A 22,186-nucleotide genomic window follows, 5' to 3' on the forward strand; every position below is an offset into this window, starting at 1 on the left:
TTTAATTGATTACAATTAGAAACTGTTGATTGGCTTGCCCCTAGTGTCAGTGACCGCAATTATATGATCTGGTGAAAAGAGAGGCAGTTACTATTTTTTAACCACAATTCCATTTTTTGAGCATAGTAAAATAGCTAAGCAGTGTATTGAATGACATAGTATTACTCATACGCTTAAGCACCTGGGTCCTTGATCTTGTGCTTTATAAAGTGCTCTGAGCTGTGTTGTAATTGCCTATAAATATGCTGCTGATCATGCTTAAAGGGACACTGTCAAGGTTGGCAGGCCTACAGTTTGGCTTAGTAAAATGACATCTTAAAATAGTTTTATTCTCAGTGTTCCTAAATTACCAGCCTGTGGTTTTTATCATGCTTCTCTTTATCAGTCCAGCTCCCAGGATTAATAAGGTTATGGGAGAACGTTCACTTTTAAAGCAATGGCCCAGTCATAGAAATAGTATGATAGAGGCTAATGTTCCCATCCTGAACACGCAAGTAAAAGCACTTTGCTGTAAAACCTATTTTTCCTGATGTGAATGGGCATGACCTCTATTGCCCTTATGGTTTGCAATAAGGTCACCCCTTGTTGAAGCAACATCTTGTGAAAGAAATCTTCAAGAAACAGCACAGGGCTGAGGGGATCAGGTCTGCAGCTGCACGAAGTACCCATTTTCCGTGGTGTCTCTTTGTCAGTCACTAGTCTTGTCCTAGTTGAGCTAAAGGGGAGGAGATGCAAAAAGAGTGAGTCAGGGAATAGAGTTACAACGCTGGTGAGGAGCCTGCAACTTCGTCTCATCCTTAGCAGCGCTGCCGGCATGCAGAGGGGTGATGGGGTGAGGAAATCCCAGGGACGAGAGCCTTTTCCCGTACTGTCCCTTCTGCAAGCAGCTCTGTGGCTGGAGCCCAGCGGCGGGGGAACTGAAGCCAGCTATTGAGGAGTTTTTTGATCTCAGGCAAAGAGCGGTACTGGGCTTTCTTTTAAGGACAGAATACAAATAGCTAAGGAGTGAAAGGTGGCCTGGGATTATTCCTTTTATGAAGGGCCTGATTTGTTTCTGAGCTGAATAACTCAGCTCCCCACGAGCGGCAGTCCTCCAGCACAATTTGTACTCACGGGAAACCTGCAATGCCACAGTAACCAAACCCATAGGTGCCAGTAAATGAAAAAGTATGGCTCATCGGTGCCAGGGACAATGCAGGACAGGGGTCTGCTGAGGGGAAACAGAGGGAGAAACTGTAAGCGAAGGCTGAGCTGATAGTGCCAGGGTGGCTGTGTAGAAAGGCGTTTTTGGAAGAGGATATGTGGCCTTAGCTCCCTCTGCGGTATCCTGCTAGACTCTGTGCTGCCAGGTTTGAAGACGAAGTCTTGAGTTTCCCAAGACATGGGCCTACAGCCAGGCTTCGCCTTCCTTTCTGACCGGGAGGTGAAAGATTTACAGATACCCTAGATGTGAGGCAGCGTGTTGGATGTGCTCATCCATCACAGGTGTGCATTAGTCACAAGATAGACACTGCCTAAACTCTAAGGCTTGAGGGAAGCCCTGGCAATGTGTAAAAGAAAACTCAGAAAGAACCAAAACCTGGGAAAAAGGCACACCTGCAGCAGCCGTGCCTAAACTGGGCACTGGTGAATGCTCGTGGCCGGTGGCATCACTTGATGCTGCAGTTCCTCAAAGAGGCAGGAAGAGTAAAAATCTTCCTCTTAACTGTTTTTCAATTACAAGAAAGAGAAGAAAGTAAAACAAACAAAAGAAAATCCTCAGGCTGAAGATCCCACAGAACAGAAAAAGGCAAGCCTAATGTCAGTCTAACAACAGATCCAGCTCGAAGTTTCAGCAGGTGGGAAGGTGCTTTCCACGCCTCCAGTATGCACCCAAGAGAACAGGGCAGCGTAGGGGCTGTCTCTCTCACACAGGCAAGCCTTGTAAGGTGTGAATATGGATGTGGATAAGCACATGCGTCTCATGTGCACCAAAGAGTGCACTTTGAGATCTAACAGTTACAGAGGAACACTTGAAAGCGCAACTTGCATATATTTTAAGAGCTTCCAGAAACCAGAATAAAAGCAAAATGAGCCCAAAATCTGTACTTTTAAAACTCTCGTGCTTTTTAGACAAAGCTCATATCTCCTGATTTGTTTTGAGCTGACTCGGTATTTTTAAATGGTTGTCCTTGAGAATTGTAAAAATTGTTTTATTTTTTGTAGGTTTATTCCATAGAAATGCTTAAAAAGCAATAAAGTCAATCTCAATAGCATTGCTTAAATCCATGATTATATCAATTCCATGTTGTGGGTATGCAGGGAGAAACTGAGTAGGAAATTCTAAGGGTTTCCTGTAACAATAGTTGCATTGTTTGTACACATGTATACCATAATAACAGAAAAGCAATAGCAACCTTGCAGTTACAAAAAAATACCCAGTGCCCTTTAAAAATAGGCATGTATATTCTGTGTTTACCTAGATTAACAGTATCATTAGGGACTGATACCCTATGTACACTCCATCTTCCATCTGATTTACTGAAGTTCTGTCTGGGCTTTTTTTTCTTCAAAACTGTGGTTGTGCCTGATGTTCGCCAAGAGGAACCCAAGTTCCATGAAAAGGTAAACACCTGGAAGCTGAGATCAGGAGTGTGTAAGAAACATAACTAATTTTATGACAGTGCTTTATAATGGGCCATGTAAATTTTCCCACTGTAATTGGTATATACATTCAACAGTTTTATTGTATGTCAGTGCACATTATTCGGCACAGCTGCTGGAGAGGCATTGCTGAACTGGTGTTTCTCTTCCATGACAAACACCTATTAAGCAGTCAGCATAAACTCTTCTTGTTACAGCCTCTGACATCACCCTCAGGGCAAGCGGACACAGAACAGCAATTGCTGAACTGCGTATGAAAATCATAGTTTTATTGTCTATACAAGTGAAGGTTTAACTCCGATTCCTGCTCGAGTCAGCTCTGTTACAAAGGAGCGATTCTTTCAGGGAACAAACAAGCACAGTACACCATTGTAATCACAGGAACAGGCACTATTTATGTATTGGAAAGCCTTGTTCACAATAGTGCTAACACTCTAATGCCCCAGAAGCCACTATTTTAGCAGCTGTAGAGAAAAAAAGCATGACTAACAAGATGCCATACAGAGTCAGATACAGTTTTTTTTAGAACACAAATGGAATCGTCCCATTTGATACAACTCAGTTTAATATGCACGACTGATAAGTAGGGATCATGTATTTAATGTTTATATAAGCAGTTTCTCCACCGCAGCGTTCAAAGGCTTCCAGTGTCTCTTGAATCAGATCTCCAATATTTTCACGCTTCTGCTGGCTGTAGTCTATCCCATCGCCTGAATTAACTGGTTAATAAAACAAAAAAATACCAAGGATTATGTTAAATTTGCTGTTACATTTTGAAATAATGACATCGGAAATGGCAATTGCTGGTCAGTCACTGTGCCTCTATTAGAAACTTTGCTCTGTGACACAAAACAGAGCTGAATTTGAAAACGGGATGGTTTTGGTATCTCTTTAAGGCTCTGCTCAGGCTCCAACTTCGTATGCCTTCAAAATTTGTTTATGTACACATTACTTCAGTATCTAAGCGAAAATCCTAATAAAAATAAAGAAAACACATACTTTTATAAGATAAAGATGGACTCTCTCTTACACAGTTAATCTCTTAAGACCATTACTTCTTTATTTCTAACATTGCTTATTTAGGACAAAATTCTACTGCCAGATGCATAAATGCTTATCTACAAAATGTGACTTAAGCTAGACCTGTTATGGATTGAAATCTTAAATATGTATTGTTTTGGGATTGTTCCATGTTAGACATCATATTCACATGCTTATGTTGTTTCTGATAGAGGGGACGTCATGTGGCCTAAAAGAGATATTTGGAGTATAACATGGCACTCATTCAATTTCTGCTCCCTGAAAAACGCGTAAAATTAAGTCAATGTCAAAAGGACAAATTACTGCAGCCCCCAGATGCAGTAACATTTACTGCTGCTTTCTCTAACGTGGACTAGCAAGGGCGACACACATTAATACACACACAGCATAATTCTTTAAAAAAATCAGTGTGAACAACTGTGACAACAAAAAATACAAGAATAAGAAATAACTTCACCTGCAATGATGCTGAGAGATTTAAAGGAGGAAAATCAATTTCATTTTGTTTTAAAACAATATTCTGAAAACTATCTTAATATGGGTATATTCCGAGACATATATCAAAAATAATTTGGTAGGAGCACAATGTACTCAGATCAGGCGCGGTGCAGTGGCCGGGTGGAGCGGCTGTCACACTGCTGTCGGGTAGTCCACACACAGTCAGTGGCCTTACCTCGGGCAGTGGTGGCAATGTGCCCATGTCATACATTTAACATCTCAAATAACACTGCTTGCTTATTGACACTCGCAGCCGGACAGCAAGGGACACATTTGTCAAGACAACGCAATCAACTTCTCGGGTAGTGCCTGCCTTTCCTATTAGAAACACAGCGCACACAAGGGCGAGGATAGATTTTGCTCCCACTGCTGCCTCCACGTCCCCAGGCCGACGAGGTGTAGATGTACAACTGCACCCATCCTCACATCCTCTCCTGGATCTAAGGCCAAGGATCTGGATTTAAAGTTTGTGCCTTTGTTACCAGTAAAAACTGAAGAACCATGGTCATGAAGAAAGAGCTGATGAACACGGGCAAAAATCATCCTTTTGCTGAATTTTCCTGTAAAATATCTGATTGCACTCCAAGTTAATTATGTGTATATCCGTTTTTCAAACTCCTTACACACATTTGTGTCACTTAGCTTTTTGTAAAATGTTTACACAAATACAGATGTGACATACAGGGACTGGGCTTCTGAGTGGAAAGGCAGTAATATTTTTGTGATGATTACTCTTAAGCACATGAATACTTTCCTATATATTAACTATTTATTTCACTGACATGAGAAACCAGCATTGTGACATCAAAATTTACTACAATTAATTTACTGTAATGTTAGAAATAACAAATTATGAGAGCGCATAGAAAACAACAAGAGCTATTAAATAAAAGGATTGGCTTATACAAAATACTAATGCAAAAAGAAAAGCACATTACAACTGAGTGCAATTTAGACTAAACATGGTTTGCTCTTGCAGAAAACAACTGAGGTCAACTGTGCCTCATCACCTGTGTTGCATGTGCACTGCCAGTTGCCAATAGTCTCCAGAACACCTGGAGGTATTTCTGATTTCACCAGTTTGAGCAAGGGAAACCCTCAACCTTGACCTAAGTCTTGGCAAATATGTAAAAGAATTACTGACTTTCCAACCATTTGCCTATTATCTGTAATTTTAAGCCTACACACGTGCTCTGCTAATGAGCTTACACAGCTTTCATCGTTCTTCCAAAGAAGTAGTAAAAAAATCAGCTCTCTGGAAGTAATGGTGATACATTGCTAAGCAAGTTTGGAGGAGGCCAACAAGATGCCATGATAATGCTGGCAGCAGAGGTATTTTCCAGAATCCCATGTTACAGTCTTTATTATAGAGCACAGTCTGTACAATAAATGATGTCTTAGATGCTTGATTGAAAGGTGCCTAAGAGAATGAAGCAGTGATAAAGGAAATAGTCTGCAAGGGAAGACTGAATGTGTGATGAGCAGACCATCATTACAATTTTTTTTTCCTACAGACCATCTGTGCTATGTGAAGGTTTGTATCCTCAAGACAGCCATAATTCACATTAATGCCATGACACAAGTTATAACCAACAATACCAGAAAGGTTATGTCAGCATTGAGGTCACCTGGTAAGTACTGAAATAGCTATCCTATGCGGTTATAGGAATTAACAAATCTTTCAGACAAAAAAGTTAATCATTAACCCAACAGGATAACATCCACTAAATGGATGAGTCAGAACGATCTGCCCAATGCACCTAAGGGTAAATATCTAGTCATAATAATGATGATGATTAGTTGGAAAAAAATAGCTACTGAAGTATAGTGGTCTCGGCATGCCCTTCTCTGGTTTGACTCTATTTCCAAGTTAGTTTGCATGAGAAGCCAACTTTGTCAGCCACAAAAATGTTGCATATGTAAAGTGTGAACATGGATCTGATTCAAGCTCTTTATGAAGTTGTCCTTTGTGAGGGAGAATAAATCAACATGAAAATGCTAGGAAGCACATTTGTCATATCTTTGTCTCAAAGTGAAATGTCTGGCAAATTCAGCATGCATCAAGAACTCTTTTCAGAGCAAATGTTATTTCTGTGTTTAGAAGAAACGCATTGAAGAAATACTAACAGATCTAGAGGATTGCAATCAGGAAAAGCTCTCATTTTCCCTTCCTGGATAAAGAAGTTAGTTCCCAGTCTCCTAAATCATGCACCAAGGGTTTTATGGTCCTTAAAGTGAAGTGAAAGGCTTTACACCTGTCAAGACCTGCGCTAGCTGATGAAATCACCCAGCACACGAAGCCCAGGACTGGCACTCCCTGCCCTGCCATCAGCGCTGCCGATGCCAGCTGCTGTAGCCGAGGAAACCCTGCTCAGACCCTCAGGGACTGAACTCAGTGTTTGGCAGTGAACAGAGAAGGATTTGAATTTTATTTTAAAACGTGGTTTGTATTTGAGTGTAGACATGCTTCTATTAATGATTCAGGATATTAAAGAAATTCTAGTGCTGTTTGTATTCCATCTCATTTCATTCTAAAATTTCAGTAGGGTAATGCTACAAATGTAAAATTGTATTGCATTAAAGAAGGACAAGCAAGTTTCTCTCAATGCATTAAGAACTTGATACGGCAGTTTTGAAGTCCTGGAGTGGACAAGAAAGGTAAACCAACCCTTAAAGCTCAGTCAGATCTACTCTTATCTCTGGACATTTGTTAGCATCTGAAAGTGTCCGAGACATTTTTTCAGTTTATTAGATTTCACTTCAAGGCAGGCCAGATCTCGAAAACAGGGGGTTTTAATCCCCTGAATATGTCCAAGTACCTCTCTGTAAGTATCTCACAGATACCAGAGCTCGCTCCTGGTGGTGGCTTTCCCAAGGTGCACAAATTAAAACCAGAGTTTTCAAGCACCTGTTGTAGGTATGTCATAGATCTTGGAATATTAGAATTTCCTCAAATGTTAAATATCTGAGGAATGCTTAGTGTTGGAGGACAGAATAATACTTAAAAGAGATTTCTGAGACTGTGAAGGAAGCCCCATATCCCCAGCTTAAGCAAAGTTTTTAATGAAATTGTAACTCAAAGGCCATTCCTTTATTCTTTACTGATGAACTTTTAAGTGCATATATACACACATATATATTTCAACTTGTTGTCTTGGAACAAGAGGGTCCTAGCAGAAATTTTTGAACTACTACTAGTTAACAACAAAGAGCTCTTGTATAATGGTTTTGGGGTTTTTTTGTACACAAATCAATAAAACTACTTGGAAAGATAGGCATCATTCCTCCCTTTCTGAATCTTGAGAAACAGAGCTACTGGAAGGTAAAGTGACTTATCATAGAATCATAGAATAGTTTGGGTTGGAAGGGGCCTCTAAAGGTCATCTAGTCCAACCCCCCTGCCGTGGGCAGGGACATCTTCAACTAGACCAGGTTGCTCAGAGCCCCGGCCAACCTGACCTTGAATGTTTCCAGGGATGGGGCATCCACCACCTCTCTGGGCAACCTGTGCCAGTGTTTTACCAAGTCATGGAAGGGATCAGTCAAAAATCACGCTTTTTGACTTTTTATTGTAGATGATGAAAGTACTATTTATGGTAAAATATAACTATGGTAAAAATAATTTTGAAGCTGCTCAGTTCATCCTAGTCAAACCAACAGGTATTTTCAGCAATTAAAATGATTACAGTAATCCAACATGCTAACCACTTAACTGAATAAGATTTTTACTTCAAAAAACCAAGTGATGGGATTGTAAAGTGCAGATATATTTCTCAGTACAGAATTGTATTTCTGCAGAAAAGCCTGTCACAGAACAATATACAGTTAAGCAGTACAAACTAGCATTAAAATATTCTGTGGAAAATTTCAGCACTTTTTTCCTTTTAGGAGTCAGCATCAGTATCAAGAAATAAATGTAAGCTGATTTCAGCTATAGATTGACATGCATCTATGTCAGGGTTCACATCGCAATAGTTCACTGCTGAGGTACAGTTCAGAGTTTAATTAGTTTTTCAAAGTCCTCTTGTTAGGATTAGTTTAATTGTCATAAAAGACGTTGGCTTCCTGACCGGAGTGGAAAATGAAAGCCCCTGATGAGTCAGTGCGGTGGGAGGGAGGAGGGCTCCTTTGCACCGCTCCTCTCACTGTGACTCAGAACTGTGCTTTGAAATGGTCAGCTTCAGGAAGGATGATGTAGTTCAGTTTCCCTCTTCATTTAATTGAAAGTCTCTGAAAAGTCACAGGGTAAGACTAAAACCCTCCTGTCTGCTAAGAAACAGAGGGACATTGCCAGTTTATTTCACTCAGGTGAAGGAAGAGCCACCTAGACAGAAAACCCCATGTTCCATTCCTGAAGGCTCAGAGCAACGTGAACACCAGTTTTAAATGTTTCTTAGGACACGTCTGGATTATGTGCACACAAAAGCACAAACTGGCCTCACGCAGGCTGGTCCCAAAGCTAGAGCGTTGGAAAGAAGAGCTCATAGAGTAATTTATGTTGCAAGGAACCTCTGGAGCCATCTGGTCCAAATGCCCTGCTCAAAGCCAGCTCCATTTTCAAAGTTAGGTCAGGTTGCTCAGGGTGAAATATCTGCAGTTGCTACGCGCAGAGTAATCCCAGAACGAGAAATGGTGCAGAGATCCCTTGAGCTGGCAGAGCGTTTCACCAGCCGTTTCAAATATTAAAACGTATTTGGTGAAGGAGGATTTGCTGAAGTTACAAACTTCATAGGGAGAATTATTACCTGTTTTGATACAAAACAAACCTAAACTTTTGGCATAGTAACAGATTCTAACCTGCATGTATAACATTGCTTTTGGAAGCTTAATCATACACTGAAGAAAGAGGCACAGAAAGAGGCACTGAAAAATTAATAAAATTTCATCTACCCTGACTTGAAACTATGAAAACATAATTTAAAAAAAAAAAATTAACATGTATCTTTCAAAGGACTTTGAAATATTAAAGCCGAAAGTACTAATATACCTTAAGGAGGCCAAATCCTTGAATATGCACAGACCTGTTTTTTGACACTATCAACACTTAGAGTTCCCTGTCTCTTGTTTTACTTGGCTCTTCCTTCTATTTTTCGTCACTAGTGCTGAGTGTTTATCACTTTAAAATGCTACAGTACTGCAGAGATTGCAGAAGAATGTTTCAGCCCAAGAAGAAAGCATGTATGCTTGGAATTTAAAAAGAATAGAGAATATAGAGACATTTCTGTTCATCATAGGTCTTAGAAAAAAACAATTGTATACTTTTGATATAAATCAGCTAGGTATTATCTATCTAAATAACAAGTTTCTAAATTTTCTTAATTCTCATTGAAGGCATTTTGCCTTAGCATAACATATCGATTCTTTCTATAGTGATCTTCCATACGCAGCTAGCTTTTAGTTTTTTCATAAATTAGCATTTATTTTAAAATGTGAGTGCTGTTACTATAAATACTATTCAGAAAGTCAACAATTCAGCAAGTGGAGGAAGTGCTTTGATTGGAAAGGAAACATTTGACTGACTTACGATGTTTTACTAATGATGTAAGCCTACTAGAGATAGCTGTAACTACTTGTAAATTGCTGCAGTATAAAAAAACCCCGAAACCAACAAACCAAAAAACCCAACTGAAAATGAGCCAAGACAGCAGCTGTTATCACAGTTTTCCATTTCCAGGAAATGTCAGCAACATCAGATGTAATCCTTTCTAAGCCCAGACTTTTTTTTTTTTTTTTAAATAGAAATATAATAATGAAAAAGAAATCACAGATTTTGTAACAAATTATATTAGCACACATATTTGACCAATGAGGTAAAAAGTAAGAGAATATTATTGTGGGTTTTTTCTCTATAAGTACTTAAACTTTTCCAATGAATTTAGACTTTGAAGTTTGCCTATGTTTGTGCTACTGATCAATATCAAACAAAGTAGTATTAATCTTAGATAAACAGCATACTCAACAGGGGAACAGAAACTGGAGGCTGAGATCTCTGTGGCCTTGGTACACTGTTAACAAAATAATACATTAGGTCACAAATCATGCTTAAAGTGCAACAAGAGTTGCACCGCTTATGTGAATCTGATGTTCTTCCAGTTGTTTTGGATGTATATAAGCTAGTACAAAGTAAATACTGTTTTTTAGTTGGAAATCATGTTTGTGTGTGCAAAATTTGCATAGCTTTGCTGGACTGATGTGAAATACATTTGTTCATCACATTAATTTCTCATCCAAATATAGCATAATTAATGCAAAGGGAATTAAAACCATGGAAAAACAAATCTTTGTGTGTGTGTGGAATGAACATCATTTATTTTTTAACGTAATTCAAAGTGACAAAGCTAAAAGTCCCAAAATGCTTTAAAGGTCGCTGATTTCACTATGAAATGTAATCCTACAACAGCCAATTTTTAATACTGAGTTTATTCATACTTAAACTCAAGATGCTTGACAATCCATCCTCCTTCCCCCATTGGAAGATTTTTATTAATGTAACCAAAATGCTTTTGAAGGAAAGCCCTAGGTTTTTCTTTACAAGCAAAAAGCTCAGTAATTCGTTACTTTGTGTTAATAACTGTTGATGTGTTTGTACATCTGTCACGTACTAATGGAATTTGTTGTGTCTAAATTCACTGTTCAAAAACATTACCATTTAAGGACCCTATTTGGGATAGCTTGCCAGCAAAAATTTTATTGACAACTAAATGACTTCAAGGACTGCTTTCATAATTTGTGACAGAAGGGTGAGCCCTTTATTGTCATTGGAATGCAACCATACCAAAAATACGTCAATATATTAAAAATTTCCCATCAAAACTATGGGAGTAAGTTGTTAGACATGCCTATAAGTTGCTGGATATGCCTGAAGTGGCCAGTTTTCTAGTTTTTTTTGTTCCCTAATTAAGCGAAACAAGCAAGAACCCAAGTCAACTGAGAGTGTTTTAGCAGTGATTTGAGAAGGGACAGGGAGATGAAAGCTATGAATGACTGTGTGGATTTGCCAAGATTTCTTTCATTGCTGTGGGACAAGGACAGAATTTATGCAGTTTAAAGGACAGCTAGCACTGAAACTGGAATGTACTGTTTTATCCTCAAGCCAGACAGAAAGGAACACCCTGCTCCCGCAGATATCTGTACTATAAGGGTCAGGATATCTCCTTCTGAGGTCTCTTTAAATCTTTGTAATTTATATTATTTTAAGTAAATTGAGTAATCTGATTACTGTTTCTTTCTGAGTTTTTCCAGTTGGATCAATGCACATGGTAGATTAAAAAAATAAATAAAAATTACCTTCCCAAGATAGGAATTTACATTCTTTTTATGAAGAACAGGAAGGACATAAAAAGAAATACTTATCAAAAGCTAGTTAATAGCTATTCATTTTACATTAAGAAAAGCATACATTTGAATTTATAACAGCTTTTCAAGCAAACAGAAAAAAGCCAATTTTTATACAATTAAAATGTATTATAATGTGGAGTCTTTACTTACAAGAATGTAAAACAGACAAAAAAGAAAGAAAATTGTGTCCCCTAGGTGTGGTGTTTCTGCAGATTCACAGCTTTTGAATTGAAGCCTTTTGAAATCAATATAGGAACTGCACATACACCACATGCAGACTGATTTTTAATTTTTTTTAAAGCTTTAGGAATCTCTAACAAAACTGTCTCATTTATTTTTTTCAACATTTTCCCTGCATTAAGTGTGAAAAAAGATAAGTGAATAAGAACTATTTCATTAGTGACTCTAACTGGAGAACACTTACCCTTCTTCTTGTCTAAATTACACATGTACCTTTTGTTGCTTGACCTGTTATTCAAAAGGGTCTCAAATATGAAGAAAGCAAGAGGCCCAGCAGCATCCAGCCTAACGTGCTGAATGCCTGAGGTCTTCTCACATCAAAGCTAGTTTCATAAGGAAAGTTGTAATGCTTTGGGAATCATAGAATCATAGAATCATTTAGGTTGGAAAAGACCTTTAAGATCATCAAGTCCAACCGTTAACCTAGCACTGCCAAGTCCACCACTAAACCATTCCCTAAGCACCACATCTACACGTTTTTTAAACGCCTCCAGGGATGGTGACTTAGCCACTTCGCTGGGCAGCCTGTTCCAATGCTTGACAACCCTTTCAGTGAAGAATATTTTCCTAAGATCCAATATAAACCTCTCCTGGCACAACTTGAGGCCATTTCCTCTTATCCTATCACTAGTTACTTGGGAGAAGAGACCAACGCCCACCTCGCTACAACCTCCTTTCAGGTAGTTGTAGAGAGCGATGAGGTCTCCCCTCAGCCTCCTTTTCTCCAGGCTAAACAACCCCAGGTCCCTCAGCCGCTCCTCAGAAGACTTGTTCTCCAGACCCTTCACCAGCTTCGTTGCCCTTCTCTGGACATGCTCCAGCACCTCAATGTCCTTCTTGTAGTGAGGGGCCCAAAACTGAACCCAGTATTCGAGGTGCGGCCTCACCAGTGCCGAGTACAGGGGCACAATCACTTCCCTACTCCTGCTGGCCACACTATTTCTGATACAGGCCAGGATGCCATTGGCCTTCTTGGCCACCTGGGCACGCTGCCGGCTCATATTCAACTGGCTGTCGACCAACACCCCCAGGTCCTTTTCCGCCAGGCAGCTTTCCAGCCACTCTTCCCCAAGCCTGTAGCGTTGCACGGGGTTGTTGTGACCCAAGTGCAGGACCCGGCACTTGGCCTTCTTGAATCTCATACAGTTGGCCTCGGCCCATCGATCTAGCCTGTCCAGGTCCCTCTGCAGAGCCTTCCTACCCTCGAGCAGATCAACACTGCCGCCCAACTTGGTGTCATCTGCAAACTTACTGAGGGTGCACTCAATGCCCTCGTCCAGATCATTGATAAAGATATTGAACAGAACTGGCCCCAATACTGACCCCTGGGGAACACCGCTCGTGACTGGCCACCAACTGAATTTAACTCCATTAACCACCACTCTTTGGACTAGGCCATCCAGCCATTTTTTTACACAGCGAAGAGTGCACCCGTCCAAGCCATGAGCAGCCAGTTTCTCCAGGAGAATGCTGTGGGAAACGCTGTCAAAGGCTTTGCCAAAGCCTAGGTAGACAACATCCACAGCCTTTCCCTCATCCACTAGGTGGGTCACCTTGTCATAGGAGATCAGGTTGGTCAAGCAGGACCTGCCTTTCATAAACCCATGATGACTGGGCCTGATCACCAGGTTGTCCTGTACTTGCCGTGTGATGGCACTCAAGATGCTCTGCTCCATAACCTGCCCTGGCACCGAGGTCAGACTGACAGGCCTTCCGGCCATTCTTGTAGGTGGGGGAAATAAAGTTACGTGCAAAAAAGCCAATATCTCAGGTTATAGAAACTTACTCTTCTTGCATATCACTTCAGTCTTCTGGCTTCTTCAGTCTTCTGAAGTGATATGCTTGAAGAGACTGTATGTTGATATGCCAAGAAGGCACTCCTGTATTTTGTGGCATACAGTTCAGTGAGGACATACTACCACTAGCATGAGACTACAGCTGAACAAAAGGAAAGTACAGCAGATGGCCATCCCAAACACTTAATCTTTGCATCTTTTTGTGTCATTTTAAATTATTAAGTCGTAAGCTGAAGGAAGAGCGATTTGAGGAATGGGGATATGAGAGCTCTCCAGTATAGCTTACAGAGTTCTTTGAATCTTGTTCTGACCTAAGCTAATTTTTAAAATGTTATTTTAAATATTGGCATTTAAATATCTTCCTTTAGAGAACCCTTTAGCACTTTTTACTGATAATAAATGAACTGAGGAACCATATATTTCTCTGAACCTATATTTCTCCTGAGATAAATCAGTGAAAGGGAGGTTGGTTGGTGGCATGTTGTGAAACTGCATAACCCATCTCAATGGTTACTAAAAGTCAGCCATCTCAGGTACGACTGCTTATTTGCCTAGCTTGCCATCAAGACTGCAGGGACTCAGATAGTGGAGCATGCTGATACTGTGAGCTCCTGAATTGTCTGCTATTTTCATTTGTCTAAGAAGAACCACTCCGCTGAATTTGAAAAAAAAAAACAGAAAGAAACTGAACTGCAATGGCAGTTAACAGTAACTATGCTATTGATAACATCAGTGGGTATGTACAAAGACAGAAGATATTTACACGTTTTTCCAGTAACCTGACCCAGTACTTAGACCACCCACTGAGATTTAGCAGACTGAGACACTCTTGCAATACACAGCAAAACCTTTTGTTTCACCACTTATTCAACTTTTATAAGATTAGCTCCTTTACTATCCAATATAAAATCATTATTTACTATGCCACCAGAGGTATAATAGACTCCAGACCATGTTTTTTAAAATGTACTCGTAACTTTTTCACAAAGGGATTGCAGTGTTAAATTGCTTGTTAAAACACAAGCATTTTAGTGATGCCTAAATACAGTTGTTCGTTACAAAGAAGTAATTGCACACAACAGGTGTGTATAAAAACAAGAGGATGGGAAATGGTTAGCAGTTTTTTAAAGATAAAACTATTGTTCATATATATTACAATATTTTAAGAGAAAATTATTTTTAATATATAAAATATATATTTATTTTATTACGCCTTATTACTTTTGTTCATTATTTTAAGAAAATGGTGTTGTTTCAGTAAAAATAGTTAATGCAGAATCTTTTTTCCCATTCCAGATAGTATTTTTCTGAAAAAATAAAAAGCAGTCATAGGTCCTAGCTATAGGAGAAAGAAATAAGAATATATTTTTCTGATTTACAGTGTCCATGATACAATTTTACTGTTGGTATGTATGAGTATAGGAAAAAAAATGCTGCTGCTTCTTACATTGCTTACACCTGAAGAATTGCAATCACCCATAAGCACATAATCTCTTAAGGCCATACTTGTTTTTACACATTTACTGAAAAAGACCTTTAAACTTATCTATTCTGGGACTATGCGTAGAAGTAAAAATGGCTTTTCTGTGTGCAAACAGGATACATGACATGCTCAGCAGGGTAAATTGGACCCCGGTTAGCACTACCTTTATAAAAGCACATACCTTTATGATATCTGTACAGGTGCCATCATGTAGAAAACATCCAACTGCTAACAATGCAGCACTTCTAGTTCACTTTGTAATACTTTTCTTAACACCCTTTCATTTCATTACAAAAGCCGTGCACCTGAACAGTAAAGCTTGAAAAAGAATCTTTGTTTCTCAGGTTAATTTGTATTTGCTTGTCCTAAACTGCTGCAAATATCATGTATCTATAGGCTGATGGCAGTGTACTAGTTACAGTAAGTTCATCTCCCTTGCAGTGGTCATTTGAGTGTTTGCTATCCCAACATGTTGCTGTGCCAGGGCCTTAAGGCACAGGATTAGAAATTTTGTAATTTGTTATTCTCCAGCCAATCCTGGCAAATATGACCACTTACGTTCTCCAACATGTAGCTAAAGCATGCTACATTTTGTAATTGCAATCTTAATTTTTTATTCATCATTCACTCATCTTACAGCCCTTCCAGCCCTGGTGCCTGACAAGCCTACAACAGTTCTGCTTCAGAAGGAAAACAGCGCGCACACACACACACACACACACACACACACACACGTGCGCGCGCGCAAGAGAAGAAGTGATATGGCTGAATGCTCTTGGTCAACTCAGGCTAGCCCAGAGGTTTATAACTAACAGTCAAGAAAACAGTTAAATAGCACGGCAGAGTGCAATGTGTTTGAATATTTGTAAGTCTGCACTTTCATGTATTATAATGAAGAACAAAAGTAGAAAGCCGTCAAGAAAATTCTTCCTTGGCAACTTAAAGATGCTTTCTCACACTTGGATGATCTGAGAGTACATGCACACATTATAAGTAGCTTTACATTAATAACAATGAAATGGCCATTCCTATGAAGGAAAGTAATGAGGGGTTTTTTTAGATAAATTTGGGACACATTGAAAAGATAACCTGGAAGACAGCATGACTACTATCTAAGTGGGACGTATTTCAAGAGTAATATTCTCTTGCAGTTTTCCTTGAATGTTTATTGCTCAGTGGATAGGGCCAGCCTCCAGAGGAAAGGGAGAAGTAACACCTCATAAAATTCCTTTACCATCGCCTCCCTCCAGCAGGCCACAGATGGCTGTTTCACCTCCTATGTTGTTTAATGCTAATGGCTGCAGTGAGTTTACAGGTCTCTGATCCAACTCTGCAGCTGCAGTGCTAAATTGGTACCCGTAGAAGCACTACCTCAAGAGTAACAGAAAACGCTGCTTCAGAAAAATATCACTGAGCATTTCTGTACAACAGCAGCTAGTGCAGAATGATGACTTTTGAAGGAAACTATGGGATGTTATTTTAAGGGGAAAGAATAACATGTACTAGTCTCCATAAATTCATGTGAGCAAAATTCTTGGTGAGTCACCAAGAAATTTCATCACTGAATGGCGATATCTGGAAAGGTCTTCCTGAATTACTTGTCCTAGCACAGCCAAAGTTTATTGGGTGCTTGACTGATAAGTAAAATAGACAATTCTTGTACCAGGGACAAGAATGTGGACATGGGAGGAGTAGAAGACAAAGAAAAACAAAGGCTGAAAGTGGAGGAAGGGAAGCCAAGGACATTTATTTGGCTAGTTAATTTTCTTAAGTATGCTCCATAAAGGTTCTAATTTATATGAATATATGCATTATGGATTAGCATAGTTATTCCCTTTAAAGTATCCCACTGGATGCTGATCGACACGTTATACCTGAGCCTGTTGAGTTTCCACTGTCATTTTGTAGCAAAACATGGTGAAAAGGTGTATAGGCTTATCTGCACATCTGTAGCTAGGACCCGATATCTTTGCTTTACAGTTCTGAGTAAGAATCATCACCTACTTGCAAGTTTACTTTGGGAAACGATTAGAAGGGAATGTCCACCTTATTAACCTAAGTATAGGGCTCCTACAGGAATGTGTGCTATCAGCTTAAGTATTGACTTTTTAAGACGGAGGAGGTGAACTGAAGCTGTTACTTTTCCATGAGAGGAGAGGTACCAACAGCCTCCCAGTGCTTGAGACCTCTCCTCTTCTTTTGTCTTCCTTCCTTTTAATCATATGAATAAAAAATAGAGTCATCCGGAGATCTCTTGCTGGTTTGGTAATATCCTCATTTTAGAGAGGCATAAGCTTTCCTCTTTACTTAATATCAAAAAATGCTGAAGAGTCAATAAGTCATTTTAGGCATGCTTGTTATCAGATCTAGTGCCTCAGCCATCTGCCTCAACAGATCCTGAAACTGCTGATAGTTGTCTGGCAGAGATTATAACCACTGTCACTGAATCCTCAGAAGTCATGGGAGAAGTCAGGCTAATATCAGTTTATTTACATATCCTTATTATTGTAATATAGCCATATCTAGCAGCTCATATGATTGGCTTAAACAGGGGTTATGGTTCTAGCTCTGTAGGGGAAATGGTATAGTGAGATAAGAACTTGATTTTATAGGAGAGGAACAATAATAGCACTCACAATTTTCAGTGAACAGACTGACTTAACTTCACACATCCATGAAAGACAACTGCGAAAACAGTAAGGCAGAATTAGAGACACAGGGCAGGAGACAACATCATGATATAAATCTCTTACAGTTGGAATGGAAATTTCAGACCAAGTTAGGAATTGCAACACTTAATATCTGTCATGTGAGCTCTGCAGGAGAATCGGTAGGGCTGCACTAGACTTACCTCACCGCAGAAAGTAGGAGTTACTTTCCCAAGAACAGTGTCTAAGTGAGTGAAAGGCTGATCAGTGAGTCTCACAGAGGTAGCCAGTGGGGATCAGCAAGCGGAACAGTGTCTAAAACCTTGCTTTTCTCTGAGACTCAAATGTTTGCATTCACCCTGGAGCTACAGCCCAGAAGTTTTCCTGAGGGTAGATATGTATTGCCATTCCTTCTGGGTGAGACTGAATGATTTCTTTAAAAGCAAGTTGTGCCACAAGACAGTAATGATACCCCTTTCCCATGGATGTGTGCTGGTTTTGTGCTACATCTCTTTACGATAATAATTTGTCTCCCGCAAGTTCTACCAGTTAAAAGATAGTATAAGCTAAGGCCTGTTCTGACACCTTGTATGTATTGTATACCCTACCAACATTTCTCTCACCATGGGCATGAATTTGGATCTCTCCCCTCTAACCAGATGCTTATTTTTCCAGCAACTCTGCCCCTTTTCCAGCTTGATTGAATTTGGACAATGAATTTAAAAGTTATGGGGGTTGGGGGGTGGGCGGGGGGAGACTTACAGAACAGAATAACCTTGTGACCCATTAAGCCTTGTATTCTTAGGAAGGCAGGCAAAAAAAGATGAGCAAGGGCAGCAGTGGCTCCCTTAGTTTTTATTGTCTGAAAACCTGGTGCTGAAGCACCCTCCCAGGAAGCAGGAAACAAGTCCAGCATCATCCAGCCTATGTGGTTTCAAATCTACATCTTTCATGATCAGGGAGATTTCACCTAATTATCAAATTAGTAATTCATGGAGAAAGGCTCTTTTGACCTCTATGCTTATGATTTGGCAAGGAAGAAGCTGTAAGACAGACCTTTTGTTGGACTATGAACTTGTGCCAATGTTTTCAGAGAGACCCAAAGTTTAGCACCTGAATCCAATTTTCGGCAGCTACCTGAGTGGGTCCATCCTGAGCCCTTACCAGTTCCCAAATGAAGGCTGCAGTGAACCAGAACATCTGTACATGAGGCTAGATATTTAAAGGCCTAAATACAGATTTACATGAATACATCTACACTGCCAAGTTTTAAGTGTTTTGACTTGAACTAACTTCCTAACAGATGGTTATTCTGCATCTATCTTCACTTATTTATGGCTGTTTATGTTTTTACAGATGTAATAACTGATCTAAAAGTGACAAAAGCTTATTCTTTGTCTTTTTATTTATTTATATTGCAATAACAGTTAAAGATATTATTGTACTGCACAATCTATAGAAATTACATAAAGATGCTCTTTCTGTGTTGTCCTCACAAGAAGTCCTTCCAAATATTCAAGAAAAACTGCCATGACCATAAGGCAAAGTAAACAAACATAAATTAGATGTTAGCATCATCTGTAACATTGTAAGCTTAAGCAAGATATTACCAAAAAAAAAAAAAAAAAAAAAAATTCTGAAAAAAATTCTGAAAATATTTAAGTACGTGTATCAGAAGCTTCAGAAAATGGAATTCAATAAAATTCATCCTAAATTTCTCAATAAGATAAATCTCATGCTACCTAAAATGCAGTCCTTGGTATCATAAGAAGATGCAGGTCTGATTCAGGAAACTGTCATGCAAGTGTGAAAGTGATTGCAAAATCAGGACTAAAGTGTGTTTATTTATATCAAAGCATTTCCTAACTGAAGAAGCAAGCAAGCAAGGCAAGCATGTACAAAGTATGAAGAAATGAAGGGCCTAATACTGCTGTCAGCTATATTCATGCCTCACCATGTAAATCAATGAGTTTCAGAAGACTAAATGAGAGAGGGAGTTAGCTTTTCTCTGCCCACTAGAGTGATTAATTAGCTTATTTTCAATATGAAAAGTACTAGCTATGTTGTTATCTCATAACTTTTTTTCACAATACCAAAAGTACAAGCAAAAAACAGCTATCCATTACCCCTTTAACAGGAAAAGGCACACGTGACCATGAAACACTGTGAGACTCTGGTAAGAAATGTCATGAGAAAGAAAATTTCTCAGCTTTGAAGTTGTATTTATTTATATGTAAGTGGTAATATCCAGGGAAAGCAAAGTTTGCTGTAATCATTTTCTTACATTACTGTGACATGCATTTTTAATGCATGGCTTTACAACTGTCTGAAGAAGATTCAGATCATTACAGTTGCCAACATTTATTATACACCTTTATGTGCAGTGTAACACCACTGTGTTTGTATCGAGAAACCAGATCTGGAAGGAAAGACAAGGAAATTTTCCCACTGAATGATAAATATGGTATATTTCCATAAGCTAAAAAATTTTTCAGGAAACACAAACTCAAGAAATTATTGATGTAGAACAGTTTTTATCACATCAGCTGCAGAACTCCACTGGGGAAAACAGAAAGGAGAAGCCCTTAGGCCACATTTTGTGTGACCTAATTCTTTCAAGGGCATGTTTCTGCAAATTTTTAGGAAGTGACAACGCAAATGAACGACATGTGATGTTGTTGATGCAAATGAACGACCGTGATGTCTTCATGGAATCTCTGCACAACCTCCAAACAGCAGACTTTGTACCAACACTACAGTACATAGTTTTGTTGTAGAGTTTAATTACTTTTGGATCTAAATGAGCAGAAAAACAATTATCACACACCCAGCAGAAGAAACGGTTATGCTTCTATAAATTTCTGGTATTCTACTGCTGCGATTGTCAATTTAAAGTTTCAGTCTATATGCTGCTGCCAGTTAATGATTAGTCTATTACATTTTGGTGAAATTGCACTCCAGTCAAGGGAAATGAAGTAAAAAGATGAGTGAAAAAAGAAACTAATATTGTTAAAGTCTAATTAGGGCAGCAGGGCCAGTGCTGGACTTAGCTGTGATGAGGTTGTCTTTCTATTAAATTCAATACACTGAATTCAGTGAGAGCAAGATCAAATGCTATGATTTGATTTTCATGGGTGAAGTGTTAATAGGAGTGTGGATTAACTTTTTCCTCATGTTGTGAAATTGTTTTTATATTAATGTAAAGCAGAATACAATCATTCTTCTCTCTGAGAGTGTATTTCTAAAATCTGCCCATTTACTTTCAGAAGGATTAGCCCATGCAGTTTATTTTGAAGGAAATCACATTCCTTTAACAAAGAAAAAAATTCATTCTTTTGACTTCAGTATCATCAGCAATATCCACCAGAACTTCATTTTAACAGTTTCCTCTGTCAGACAACCATTTCTTACTTATATGGTTTTAATTCATGCTGGTTTGTTTCTAAAGGATTACTTGCAGCAACTGAACGTGCTTTCATTTAGCAGCTTAAGTTTTTCATTTAACAACTTAAGACCACATTTTAGCCATAGTTGATAAAACCATGATAATTAAAAAATAATGCTTTAAGAATGTAACTGGATTTTATCTCAAAAAAAAAAAAAAGGGGGGTACCCTGATATGAAACTCTGTATTTCTCCCCTAGAACATCTAGATGTGATGATATTTCACCCCTCCTCCAGAAGTATTAATGGGCATTCACAACAGCTTTACTAGCCATATATTCTGAAATGCTTCTGGGTTCATGACATATGAACCCATACTTGGTACAATAAGTGTTGATAATAAAACCTGTCTGAGTGCCCATAAATATATATTGTGGAGAAATATTATGTATGAAGCTCTTCATCCCTCCACCTACAATTATTTAATGCAGAAAGATCCAAAACATATCTAATTTAGATAAGGAAAAATAGCATTTTAAATGAAAAAGGTCAGATGCATGTAATACACATTTTTCACTTTAAATTGTGCACAAAGTTTATTTGTAGACCTTTGAAGTGGATGGGAAACTTGAGTGTTTATTCAGCTGGAACTTTAAGCATTTCATATATAATGCATATGTTCCCTGAAATAGTTTAAATTGACTAATACCAACAAATAGTGGGATGTTTTACGCACATCTCAAATATTCCATAAAGCAGATTAAAAATGTAATATGGACACCAATTCCTTAATGCTTCATAGTGCCTATTCAATAGTAAAAGACGTCAATAGAATTTTGTATTTGATTTTCTAAGAGAACCATAATCCCCCCATTCCTTAATTATTCCATGAATACAAGGGAAATCTAAGGAACACATATAACATCTATATAATTTTTTTTCCTTTTAATTCTGCTGTTCTGAGGACTTTCTCAAAAATTCTTTTGATAAACATCCTTAATATAAACACCTATATTGGCAGGAATATTTTCATTGGGGAATAACTGTAAGAGTCCATAATCTCTGATGTCAATAGAATCACAGAATCATAGAATCATAGAATATCTCAATCATAG

The 22,186-nt window shown here is 38.7% G+C and overlaps 1 protein-coding gene across 2 annotated transcripts in view; it reads right to left on the reverse strand.

The window, feature by feature from the left end:
* Nucleotides 1-2,892: 2,892 nt before the first annotated feature.
* Nucleotides 2,893-22,186, reverse strand: part of PACRG (PARK2 co-regulated) — a 264,280-nt gene continuing 244,986 nt past the window's right edge. The window contains exon 4 of one of the 2 annotated variants that reach the window (XM_009320754.1): nucleotides 2,893-3,362. In XM_009320754.1, coding sequence (XP_009319029.1) covers nucleotides 3,202-3,362 — 161 coding nt within the window. In that variant the 3' untranslated portion in view covers nucleotides 2,893-3,201. The remainder of the gene's footprint in view (nucleotides 3,363-22,186) is intronic. The other variant, XM_009320753.1, reaches the window with a different exon arrangement.

Source organism: Pygoscelis adeliae, unplaced genomic scaffold, assembly GCF_000699105.1.
Source record: "Pygoscelis adeliae isolate BGI_AS28 unplaced genomic scaffold, ASM69910v1 Scaffold33, whole genome shotgun sequence".
In the NCBI taxonomy this organism is placed as follows: Eukaryota; Metazoa; Chordata; class Aves; order Sphenisciformes; family Spheniscidae; genus Pygoscelis; species Pygoscelis adeliae.